Genomic DNA, 10796 nt, shown 5'->3' on the forward strand with positions numbered 1-10796 from the left:
GAATATTCAACAGCGTTAGAGGCTGCAGAGGGAAGGGAGGATGAGGGATGAGAAAAGGGCCTGGCAACGAGGAGAGCAATGGCGCTTTGGAGAGGAGTTCAGAAGTCAGATTTCTCGGAGTTAAGAGGGTGAGATGAGAGGAAAGGGCTTTTCCGAGTGAGAAGAGCGGATAAGGGTTATTGGGGATACAGATTCTTGAGGAGGGGGAGATGTGGACATGTTTACAGGCAGTAAGGTGCTAATAAAAAGGGAGCCGGAGAAGAGAAAATGAGGCGGAGGAGGGGGCAGTGGAGTGAGCTCCCCCGCAGGACTATCAGCCTCGGCCAGGGGCCCGGCTCTCCCGGGAAGCAGGGACAGGTGTTCCAACGGTGGGAGATGGGGAACAGCAAAGAGAGGAAGCGCTTGGTGAAGGCCTTTCATTTCCTCAGCAGAATATCAAGGCAGCTCCTCAGCTGGGGGGGTGAGGGAGGAGGGGAGCTGGAGGAGGGATGAAAAGCTCCAGAGCCACAGTGGGGATGAGGACAAGGCAGGGCTGGCTCCTTCCTTTCCCACGTGGGCTCTCTGGGGCAGAGGGTCTGGCGAAGGGCCTTGCCCAGGGCGGGGGCTGGAAGGTTTTAGACAAGAGCCAAGGGGAGTGAGGAACGCGGCACGTCTGAGCGGTTTACAAGGGGGATAGCCTGGGAAAGAACTAAAGGACGAGGGGTGGGGGCATGCGGACAAAGGGATGTCGGTCTGTGACCTTGGGGGGGGGCACGTGTGGGTGATGGCGAGACGAAGGGCGCGCCCTGGATGTCTCAGGGAATAAGGGAGGGTTTGGGGGGTTAGGGCGAGGGTGTGTCCTTGTGAGTCGGGGGAGGAGACTTGGGGAGGAGAAAGACTGAGCCAGGCAGGAAGAGTGGCTTGAACCCAAAGCCAAGGCCGGAACCCAAAATGCCATCACCCAGCCCAGGGACCCTTGGGGGAGCACAGCTACGAAGCCAGCCTGGCACCTTCTCTCAGGAGATGCTGGGACCACTGGCCTCCCGACCCCCTCCGCCCTCAGGCAGGACCAGGGAGTCCCTGGGAGAGGAGCTCGGCGGTCACACAGGAGACCAGCGCCACCAGTCCGCGTGACGTGAGCGCCTGCCTCTGCCCCTGTATAGGGGTGGCCCAGAGCGTGCCCTAGGTGCCAGCCCTCCCGCAGCTCTCCAGCCTTTCCCTGAACACTGACCCCCGAATGACTCACCTGCCTGCAGGAGGCGATGTCTACACCACCAGCTGCTGCCACAGCCGCGTCTACACTGGCCTGTCTGTACCACCAGGGCCGGGCCAATCCCATAAACACTTAGGAGGTGCCTACGGTGCGCCGAGCCCCCGGCTGCCCCCGCCCCCTCAGCCCCCCGGGGGCCAAGGGGTCTCTTCCCTGGCAGTGAGCGGGAGGGATGGGCCCCTCCACGGGCAGCGGTCCCGGGCCACGTGCCAAGGCTGGGCGAGGGGAGGAGGGCGGCGTCTCGGAACGAGAACCGACGCAGTGCTTTGTTACCATCTTTATTAACCAACAAATCGGACCCAGAAGAGGCGCCCTCGAGGACAGGGGCATCCCCGGCCCCGGCTCTCAGAGGGACCACCCGGGGAGGACGGGAGCTCCGAGCTCCCCACTTGTCTGGCTGTGTGGCCCGAGAACGGGGGGCTGGGAGAGGGGCCCCGCTTCTCGCTGGGTCTTGAAATCGATCACCTTCCTCCCTCAATCTGTGGGGATGGATGAGCCCCAGGCTCTGACCCCCGAGAACCTTCCGCTGGCCCTGGGACGTCCGAGCAGCTGAATCCCCCCGCTGGCTCTCCCGCCGCTGCTGTCTGCGCCCCCGAGGGGCCTGGTGTGTGCGTACTCACACACGGCAGCTGGAGGTGGGGAAAGGGACCCCCGGTCCTCCGGGAACTTAGCAAGCCCTGCGCGCCGCCCTCCTCGCACACCCTCACGCCAGCAGGCGGCTGTACTCAGCCAGCGCGGAGGACTTCTTGACCCCGTCCCAGATCCGGGCGGCGTAGTGGAACCTAGGCCAAGGGGAGGGCGGGCGTCAGAGAGCGGGCCGGGGAGCGCCGTCGGAGAACTCTGGGACCTCCCTGAGACCTCTCCGGGATCTCCCCGGGACCTCCGGGCCCTCACTGGGACCTCCGGGCCATCCCCGAGACTTCCAGAACCTCACTGAGGCCCCAGTATCTCAGACCGCTCAGGACCACCGGAGCTGCCTCTTCTTTGAAATGGGCCGAGACACCCCCCCCCCCCCCCAGCTCACATGTCCTGGGTTCCTGAGCTTTGCCAAGGGTGGAAGGTGAGCCCCTTGCCCACCGGCCCCCCCTTTCCTGCGCCCCGCCCCCTCCCCCGGCCGTACCAGTTCTTCTCCGTGAGGATGGTGTGCGAGAGCTGCGGCCGGGCCATGGACATCACCTGGCTCCGGAGTTTGGTCACTAAGGACTGGAAGCTGGGGTGGCCCCGGTAGCCCGGGAGAAGGGAAAAGAGCGGGCTGGAGCCTGGGCCTGGGGATCGAGGGACAGGGTGAGAACCTCGGCCCGGTGCCTTTGCCCTCCCCCGGGTGCCCGCCCCCACCCGGGCCCCCCGGCTGGTACCTGCCCGGGGCAGGCTCTCGCTGTCCCCCTCGGTGTCCATGAAGGGCACCAGGAAGAGGTTCACCTCCGAGTCCAGGAAGTCGGGGGGCAGGCCCGGGAAGACGTTGCACTGCAGCATGGACAGGGTGCCTGGTGAAGGGGAGAGGGCCGAGGTGAGAGTGAGGCGGGGAGGCGGCCTCGGGGCGGGCCCGGGGGCGGCCCCTTACCCTTGTAGCGCAGGTGGGAGTGGGCCATCAGCTGGTCGATCACCAGGTGCATCTGCCGCAGCTTCTGGGGGCAGAAGTCCTCCCGCCGGGCCTTGTTCTGCAGGAAGACTGAGGGGGGGTGGCGGGTGAGCCCCGGGCTGGGCAGGAGCAGCCCCCCCACCCCCCGGGAGCGGCGCCTCACCCAGGTGGGGGTAGTACTCCGTGCCTTCGTCCGAGCCGGAGGAGCTGCTGGCCTCGTGGCTGGGGGAGGGGGTGGAGGGCTTCACCATCTCGGCCGTCTGCAGGAACCTGGGCGGGAGGCACGGGGAGGCTCGCTGCCTTGCCTGTGGCCCCCCCCAAGCAAGACCCACCTGCAGGAAGCCCCCCCAGTGTCTGTGGACCCCCTTGCTCCGCCCACTCCAACACCGTCTCCCCAAACCCCATTTTTCAGAGGAGCCCCTGGAGGCTCTGGGTCTTCTTGACCGTGACCTCCGGCCTCCATGGCCCATGTTTGCCCCCAGGAGCACAGACAGAAGCACCCGAGTCAGGATTCGAATCTGTGCCCCGAGCCCAGGCCCCGGGGTCCCCCCGCCCGCTCACCGGTACAGACTGAGGTCAGTGAACCAGTCCTGCACCACGATGACCACGTGGCAGACGGTGAAGAGGAAGGCCGCGATCTGCAGGGACTGGACAGGAGAGACGTCACTCAGGGGGCCACGGCCCCCCCTTCTCCCCCCTCCCCCCTGCTTGCCCCCCGAGCCCTCACCTGCATCTCCACGTAGGTGTGGGGGAGGTTGTACTCGGGGGGCAGTTTGCGGTCATTGTTGATGAGGTGGTCCAGGATGGACGGGCTCAGGATGGGCTGAGGGAGGAGGGAAGGGGCGTCAGGGCCGAGACTGGGGGAGCACCGCCGGCAGGTGAGGACTTGGCGGCCCCAGCCAAGCTCGGCATACAGTGGGCGCTTAATGATGCCTCGGGCCCGTGACCGCCCCCTGCTGGCCTGCAGAGCCCGGCCCACCTGGGTGTCCAGGAAGACGATGCGCTCCTGGGTGATGAAGAAGTCGATGCCGCTGGTCTGGTTCCCCCCGCGCTCCTTCATCTCGGCGCTCTGGGCCCGGAACACGTAGGCTCTGGGGGGGCAGCGCGGGTTCCTCCCGTCAGACTCCGCGCCCCCTCCCGAGGGCCGGGGGCTGTTCAGGGGCCCTCGGGGGGCCCGGCCCGGGGGAGCAGCCTCGGAGGCCGGCCCCTCGTCTGAAATGGGGGTGACAGCGTGTGCTGCGGGGGATCGGGGGGCGCTGGGTCAGCCTCCGGGTGCCGTGGGGATGAGCCGGCTGGGCTCCCTCTGGTGGGGGAAAAGCTGGGGGTGCTAGTGGACCCCCAGCTCCCGATGAGCACAGGCCTCCCTGGGCTCCTCTCACGCTACCTCGGGCAGACGTCACGGGCGGGGGTGAGGGGTCTCGGCTCTTCCTGACCCTGAGACACGGCCTGCCGTGGAGCCAGTGCAGGGGGTCTCGGGAGGTGACCGTCCCCCCTCCCCCCTCCCCCCCAGGGACTAACCACAGAGGGGGGTCAGGGCCCCGCCCTTCCACTGACTCAAGCAGCGGTTATTAAATGCCTACTGTGTGCCCAGCCCTGTGACTGGCCCGAGACACCTCCAGCTTAGCTCACCCTGGCCTGACTAAGTGTGCGCTGGGCCACAGGGGGCGGGGCACGGGAAAAGCCCCCCCAGGACCACAGGGCCCGGGCCGGGCCGGGATCAGGGCTGCTTCTGGGAGGAGGCTTGGCCTTCGCCCCCGGGGTAACACGCCGGCGTTTCACTTCCGGGAGCTGGCCCCCCAGGGGACAGCTCTCCCCATTTCACAGCTGAGGACGCTGAGGCTCCGGCTGGGTGAGAGCCGTGACCCCCGATTGCCCGCGTGGGGAGGCGGGATCTCTGTGACGGGGACCTCGTGGGCAGCAGTGGGGGGCAGAGGAGGAGCCGGGCCCGGGCCCCGCCTACCTCTGGTCCTCCTCGGGGGTGTTGGCCGACAGCAGGGACATGACCATTGACTTGCCCGTTCCTTGCAGACCCAGGACCCCGACCACCAGCACGTCCGTCTGATCCAGCAGGTACTGAGGAGAGCGCAGCGCAGGACGTCAGTCCCCTCCCCCAACTGCAGAGGCGCCGCTCGTCCCGCCACAGGGACAGAAGAGCCGCCTGGGCAGCCCCCCAGCGGGCGTGCTCTCCACTAGCGGGTGTGCTCCCTCCCAGCGGGCGTGCTCCCCCCCCCAGCGGGCGTGCTCCCTCCCCCCAGCGGGTGTGCTCCCTCCCCCCAGCGGGCGTGCTCCCTCCCCCCAGCGGGCATGCTCTCCACTAGCGGGTGTGCTCCCTCCCAGAGGGCATGTCCCCCCCAGTGGGCATGTTCCCCCCCAGCGGGCGTGCTCCCCCCCAGCGGGCGTGCTCTCCCCCCCAGCGGGCGTGCTCCCTCCCCCCAGCGGGCGTGCTCCCTCCCCCCAGCGGGTGTGCTCCCTCCCCCCAGCGGGCGTGCTCTCCCCCCCAGCAGGCGTGTCCCCCCCAGCGGACGTGCTCCCCCTCCAACAGGCAGGTTCTCTCCCCCCGTGCTCCCACCCAGGCCCCGGCCGCTTCAGGGGCTCACCTCGATGGCGCTGTCGCACCAGTTCATCTGGTCGTCCACCAGCTTGATGCTGTGCTTCATGCGCTCGGGGGGCAGCAGCTTGGCCTGGCCCACCACAGCTGGGAAGGGAGAGAGAAGGGGGTCGCCTGTCACCCGGACCAGGGGCTGGTTCTGCCTTTCTGCGTATCTGCATGGCTCGGCACAGCGCCGCACACAGCAGGCACCTAATAAATGCGCACTGGCCGGCCGATAAAGAGGAGGCCGAGCCGAGCGCAGAGAGGGGTGGCCTTTGTTCCTCTTGGGATGGGCTGCTGAGGGGTTCGTCTCTCCGCCCCCCTTCCCCTTCTGGGGGGGAAGCCCCAGCCCCTGGGGCGGGAAGCCTGGGCAGCAGCTGGGCAGGTGCCCCAGGGTGGGGGTTTGTTGCGGGGGCTGCCCCGCAATGGCTCTGACTGCAGCACCCCCACCCCCAGCCTCTCCCTTACCTGTGAGCGGGTCCCAAGGGGTCTCCCAGAGGGACGGGCCGGGACGAGTCCTCCCAGATCCCTCTTGTCGGCTGCTCCAGGTGCCCACTTGCCCCCTCCCCCTGCCCCCCCCATGGGCCAGCCAGAAATGCCCATCTCGGGAGGCTGCCCGTCTCCTCCAGGACCCGGGGGGCTCAGTTCTCTGTAAATGTCTACCTTGGTGGGTCTCATGCTGGGCACTGTCCCCCATGTCGAGGCGAGGCCCCAGATGAGCCTCCCTGGCCAGACCCCCGGCCTCGCTGCCGAGTCGCACCCCTCCCCCATCTCGGGCTCTCCCTCCTTTGGGGCCCGGGGGCCGCTTCTCACACTGAGAACGTGGGGAGTGACGGCCCCGGGCGTGCGGGGGCCCGGCCTCTCCCCCCGCACTCTCGGCCTCGCCATCGCGCGCCTGCTCGCAGACACGTCGCACAAAGGGTCCTTCCCCGTGCTTTTTATCGGAGGCAGCGGCTGCCGGCCCGAGCGTGTCCCCCTCCCCACGCACACAAAGTGCCCCAGGCTCCCTCTCTGTGCTGGCAGGGGCCCCACCCCCCTCACCCGAGCGTCTGCCACAGGGGCAGGCCTACCGCCTCGTCGCACGCTTGCTCACCCCGCTTTGCTCCGAGCGCCCCCCACTTACGGTCCAAGGCGGCGGGCGTCGTGGTGCCCATGCCCCGGTTCTGTATCTGGTAGACGGGCTGGGTGGGCCGCTGGCCTTCCTTCTCCCCCTTGGGAGGGGCGGGAACCACTGGGGGGGGCGGCGTGGCCCCTTCAAGGGCCGGAGCCCCTGCCCCCCCCGCCGGGCCCTTGGCTTCCTCCCGAGGCTTCATCAGAACAATAGGCTTGTCCAGAGGAGCCGGGGCCTGGAGAGCGGTGGGAGCCGGGGTGGTCGGGGGCGGAAGTTTGGACTGAGGAGGAAAAAGAAGCTTCAATCCCTGCGGCCCCCACTGCAGCCCCCAGAATGCCCCAGGCCCCCCGGGACTTGCCCACGGCCCTACCCGCTCTGCTGGAGGCTTGGAGAGGATGATGGGCGTTTTCTGGATGATTGACGTCCCTGCCTCCTCGTTGCCTTCCTGTGGACGGGGAGGAGGGGGCGCCAGAGCTCAAGGGCCTGGGGCCGCCCCCCCCCCCCAGCTCGCCTTCATCCCGCCACGCCCCCCCAGAAGAGACTGATGTAGTGCAGGAGGGGAGGAGGGAGGGCCCTGCCTTCTGCCCTGGGGTTGCATCCCCCCTCCCCCGCACTCCCAGGGGTCAGGGCAGGGAAGAGCCACCCCTTCCTCCTGGAGGACTGTAATCAGATCTCCTGGGGCTTTAGCCCCTCTCCCCCGGGGATGGCAACATCACGACTCCCCTCGGCGTGGCCTCCCCCACCGGAGGGGCGCCTGACTTCTGAGTGCAGGCCCCGGCCCCCACCCAGCCAAAAGTGGAGCCCGAACAGCCACCGAGAAACTCGCTGCGAGACTGGAGGGAGCGACCCCTTCCGGCCCAGGAGCGCACGAAGCGTCAGCCGGGAACCCGGGGACCAAGGGCGCCCACTGGGCTGTCAGGCCCGGAGGCTCGTCCCGAGAGGGGCCCGAGCACGCGCCAGAACCGAGCCCGGGGGGAGGCCCTGCGGTCCCGGAGGGAGCCGGGGGACGAGGCCCCAGAGCCTTCGCCACGAACAACCGTTAACAAGGCAGAGACGCCGAGGAAAACGGGGCTTCCAGAGCACGGGCGCCCAGAGAAGCTCTGCCGGAAGAGGCGGAAGACGGTCTGCAAGCTGGCCCGGACCCGGGGCCCTGGCCAGCCAGGACGCAGCAGACCCGCCGGTGCCGCGAGGAGCGGGACGGAATCAAGGCAGCGGAGGCTCGGCCGAGGCCGGGACCCAGGCGGAGGATGGGGGACGGGGGACGCAGAGTTCAAGGGTCCCTGGGCGCGCCCACCACGCTCCCAAAGCGGCCGGACACGACTCACTAAGATCCTATGCGGAGAGTGGCCGGACGCCGGGGGCACGGCCAGGACACCCCCTGAGGGACCGACCCAGAGGGCCCCAGCCCGGAGGGACCGAGCTCAGCGGGACCGAGCTCAGCGGGACCGACCCGGAACTCTGCTCTTAGACAAAAGCTGGGCCCTCAGGCCTTTCCTTCAGGGGGAGGGTGGCTCTCTGTGCCCGGGGGTGTGGCTGACACGGGGGTGGGGGGTGTGTGAGGCTGTCTACACCTGCACGGGCCCACCTGAGCGAGGGGCAGCTTCTTCAGGCCCAGCCCGCGGCCGCCTCACGCTCCGGACCCAGCGCGTTGCCCCCACATGCCGGCCTTCTCTGCAGCATCGGCTGTCGGCTTCCCTCCCTCCCCCCAAGCCCAGCTCTGTCCCTGTGGCATCCTGCCTTCAGCCCCCTCCCCAGACTGACAGCCCCACCCCCTTGGCCCTTCTCAATCTAGGACAGATCTGCAGACCCCTCTCCTTTTGCCCCCAACCCCCAGACTGCTGTCCCTTGGCCGGGGGATGGGTCACGATGGCCTTTTAGCCAGGGCACAAGCTTCCGGAGGTGGGGCCTCCCCTTGGACCCAGGCCCACACTCACCCGCCGCTCTCGCTCCCGGTCCCAAGGTGCTCCATAGTCTCTCTCCCGGCCCCCAGGCCCAGACAGGTTCTGGGGGCCCCCAGACCCCGGCTCCTTCCATCGGCGTCTCCGCTCTATCCCATAGAGCCCGGGCTGGCTGTGCCCAGACTCGGACATGGCACTTCCTGGCGAGAAAGAAGCAAAATTGGGGGTCCTCCCTGAAGGAGCGCGCAAGTAGAGGCTCCTGATGTGGGGGCGCTCCCAGCTCTGGGAATTCTCCGGGGTCCCTACCTGCGGACAGACAACTGGGGGGGAGGGCATTGCTTGAATGGACAGTTCCCTGGTGGGCACCGGGGCCCCTCGCTGAGGAAGGAGAGCTCCCGGGGTGGGCACCGGGGCCCCTCGCTGAGGGAGGAGAGCTCCCGGGGTGGGCACCGGGGCCCCTCGCTGAGGAAGGAGAGCTCCCAGGGCGGGCACCGGGGCCCCTCGCTGAGGGAGGAGAGCTCCCGGGGTGGGCATCGGGGCCCCTCGCTGAGGAAGGAGAGCTCCCGGGGCGGGCACCGGGGCCCCTCGCTGAGGACGGAGCTCCCGGGGTGGGCACCGGGGCCCCTCGCTGAGGAAGGAGCTCCCGGGGCGGGCACCGGGGCCCCTCGCTGAGGACGGAGCTCCCGGGGTGGGCACCGGGGCCCCTCACTGAGGAAGGAGCTCCCGGGGGCGGGCACCGGGGCCCCTCGCTGAAGACGGAGCTCCCGGGGTGGGCACCAGGGCCCCTCACTGAGGAAGGAGCTCCCGGGGTGGGCACCGGGGCCCCTCGCTGAGGAAGGAGCTCCCGGGGCGGGCACCGGGGCCCCCTGTGGGAAGTTCACTAGTTCAAGTGATTCCAGGCCGGGGATTCTGGTCTCTATTTCCACCCACACCCCCGGGCACGGACCCTAAAACTAGGGTGCGGGGCCTCCACACGGGCCACACTCCGCCAGGCCCCTTCCCCCTTTCTCTTGGGGCCGGTTCCGCGTAAGCCCCTGGGGGGCAGAGCCCACTCTGCTCCCGCTGTTCTCTCCGCTCCAGCGCCCGGCGCAACGTCTGCTACACAGAGCAGCTCAACAAAAGCTTGTGGACCGGACGCTGCCTCAGCCACCATCCCTGTGCATTTTACGGATAAGGCCATTAAGTAACTTGCCCAAGATCCCCCGGGTGGCGTCGGGAGCGAGGGTCGGCCCCGTGTGCCTTTCCTCCCGCGCCTCAGGTACTTAGACGCCTGGTAAGAGGGGGCAATAAGGTGGTAGTGGGCCCTTTCTCAATCACTTCCGGGTTGGGCTACCAGCCATGGTGGGGGAGGAAAGCTAACGGGGGTGGAAGGACAGAATCAGGCACGTGCAGGGGGAGGGTGGAGTTCGCTCGTCCGCGCGCCTTGCTCTAAACTAAATCCTGATTGGCTCGCTGGCGCGGAGGCCTCGCGCTCGCGGGATATGGGCGCGGTCCTCCCTGAGCTGGCCTCTGATTGGTCCTTTGGCCCCAGCGCGAACAGGGAAGGGGAGGGGCCCACTTCTCTAAGATGACGTCTGATTGGCTGCGACAGAAGCGCATGGAGACTCCCAAAGAGGGAGGGAGGCACTGGCGCGCGCCCGCGGTGGGAGGAGCTCTTTTGCCCGCGCGCCGCCTGACCCTTACCTGAGCTGGTGGCTGAGTAGCGCCACGACCAAGGCGCGCGCTTCTCCCGCGTCGAGCTATTGAAGGGCCCGTCACCGGCAAATCAACGGAAAACGATGGGGAGCGATGCTGCTGGACTCCCGGAATCGGGGGGCGGGAGAAGAGGGAGGGGGAAGAAGGGGAGCTACGGCAAAGAGGATTGTCGCTAGAGTGATGTCATCACGCATGCGCTGAGGTGCCGGCTGTGCGGAGCATGAGAAACTGCGCATGCGTTAACTTGGGCTTCTGCCGGGTGTTGCTCCCCGCCCTTTCTCGCTTCTGTTCTCATCTGGCCCCACTACGCCTGCGCTTCAGAGGGCGCGGGATCGGGGCCGGGAGGTTGTCCGCGCTGATGGTTGCGTGTCAAATTCCTCTTCTGGGGGGACCACCGAGTAAAATTATCTGGCTATACTAAGGCCTTGAGGGAGAAGTTCTGAATGAAACCAACCTAATTAACTCTGGGCTCAAGCATGGAGGTCTTCCGGGTCACTGGCCGTGCCTGGGGAAAGGCTTCCCCTTTTTTTTTTTTTTTTAATTTTTAATAACTTTTTATTGATAGAACGCATGCCAGGGTAATTTTTTACAGCATTATCCCTTGCACTCACTTCTGTTCCGATTTTTCCCCTCCCCCAGATGGCAAGAGTCCTTTACATGTTGAATGGGCTGCA

At 67.5% G+C, this 10796-nt stretch overlaps 1 protein-coding gene across 2 annotated transcripts; it reads right to left on the bottom strand.

The window, feature by feature from the left end:
- Positions 1–1513: 1513 nt before the first annotated feature.
- SMG9 (SMG9 nonsense mediated mRNA decay factor) lies at positions 1514–10221 on the bottom strand. Of its 2 annotated transcripts, none has more exons than XM_051989565.1 (14): positions 10111–10221; positions 8464–8627; positions 6900–6974; positions 6542–6809; positions 5426–5523; positions 4789–4901; positions 3808–3919; positions 3556–3651; positions 3390–3475; positions 2992–3098; positions 2811–2918; positions 2605–2733; positions 2370–2514; positions 1514–2031 (listed from the first exon to the last, which is right to left on the bottom strand). In XM_051989565.1, exons 2-14 carry the CDS (start codon positions 8617–8619, stop codon positions 1953–1955), a joined length of 1572 nt encoding a protein of 523 aa, XP_051845525.1. In that variant the 5' UTR covers positions 8620–8627; positions 10111–10221; the 3' UTR covers positions 1514–1952. The 2 variants fall into 2 exon arrangements, with proteins under 2 accessions (XP_051845525.1, XP_051845526.1); XM_051989566.1 differs by lacking the exon at positions 10111–10221 and adding an exon at positions 9620–9729.
- Positions 10222–10796: the final 575 nt, after the last annotated feature.

The sequence above is a fragment of the Antechinus flavipes genome, chromosome 3, assembly GCF_016432865.1.
Source record: "Antechinus flavipes isolate AdamAnt ecotype Samford, QLD, Australia chromosome 3, AdamAnt_v2, whole genome shotgun sequence".
NCBI classification, from domain to species: Eukaryota; Metazoa; Chordata; class Mammalia; order Dasyuromorphia; family Dasyuridae; genus Antechinus; species Antechinus flavipes.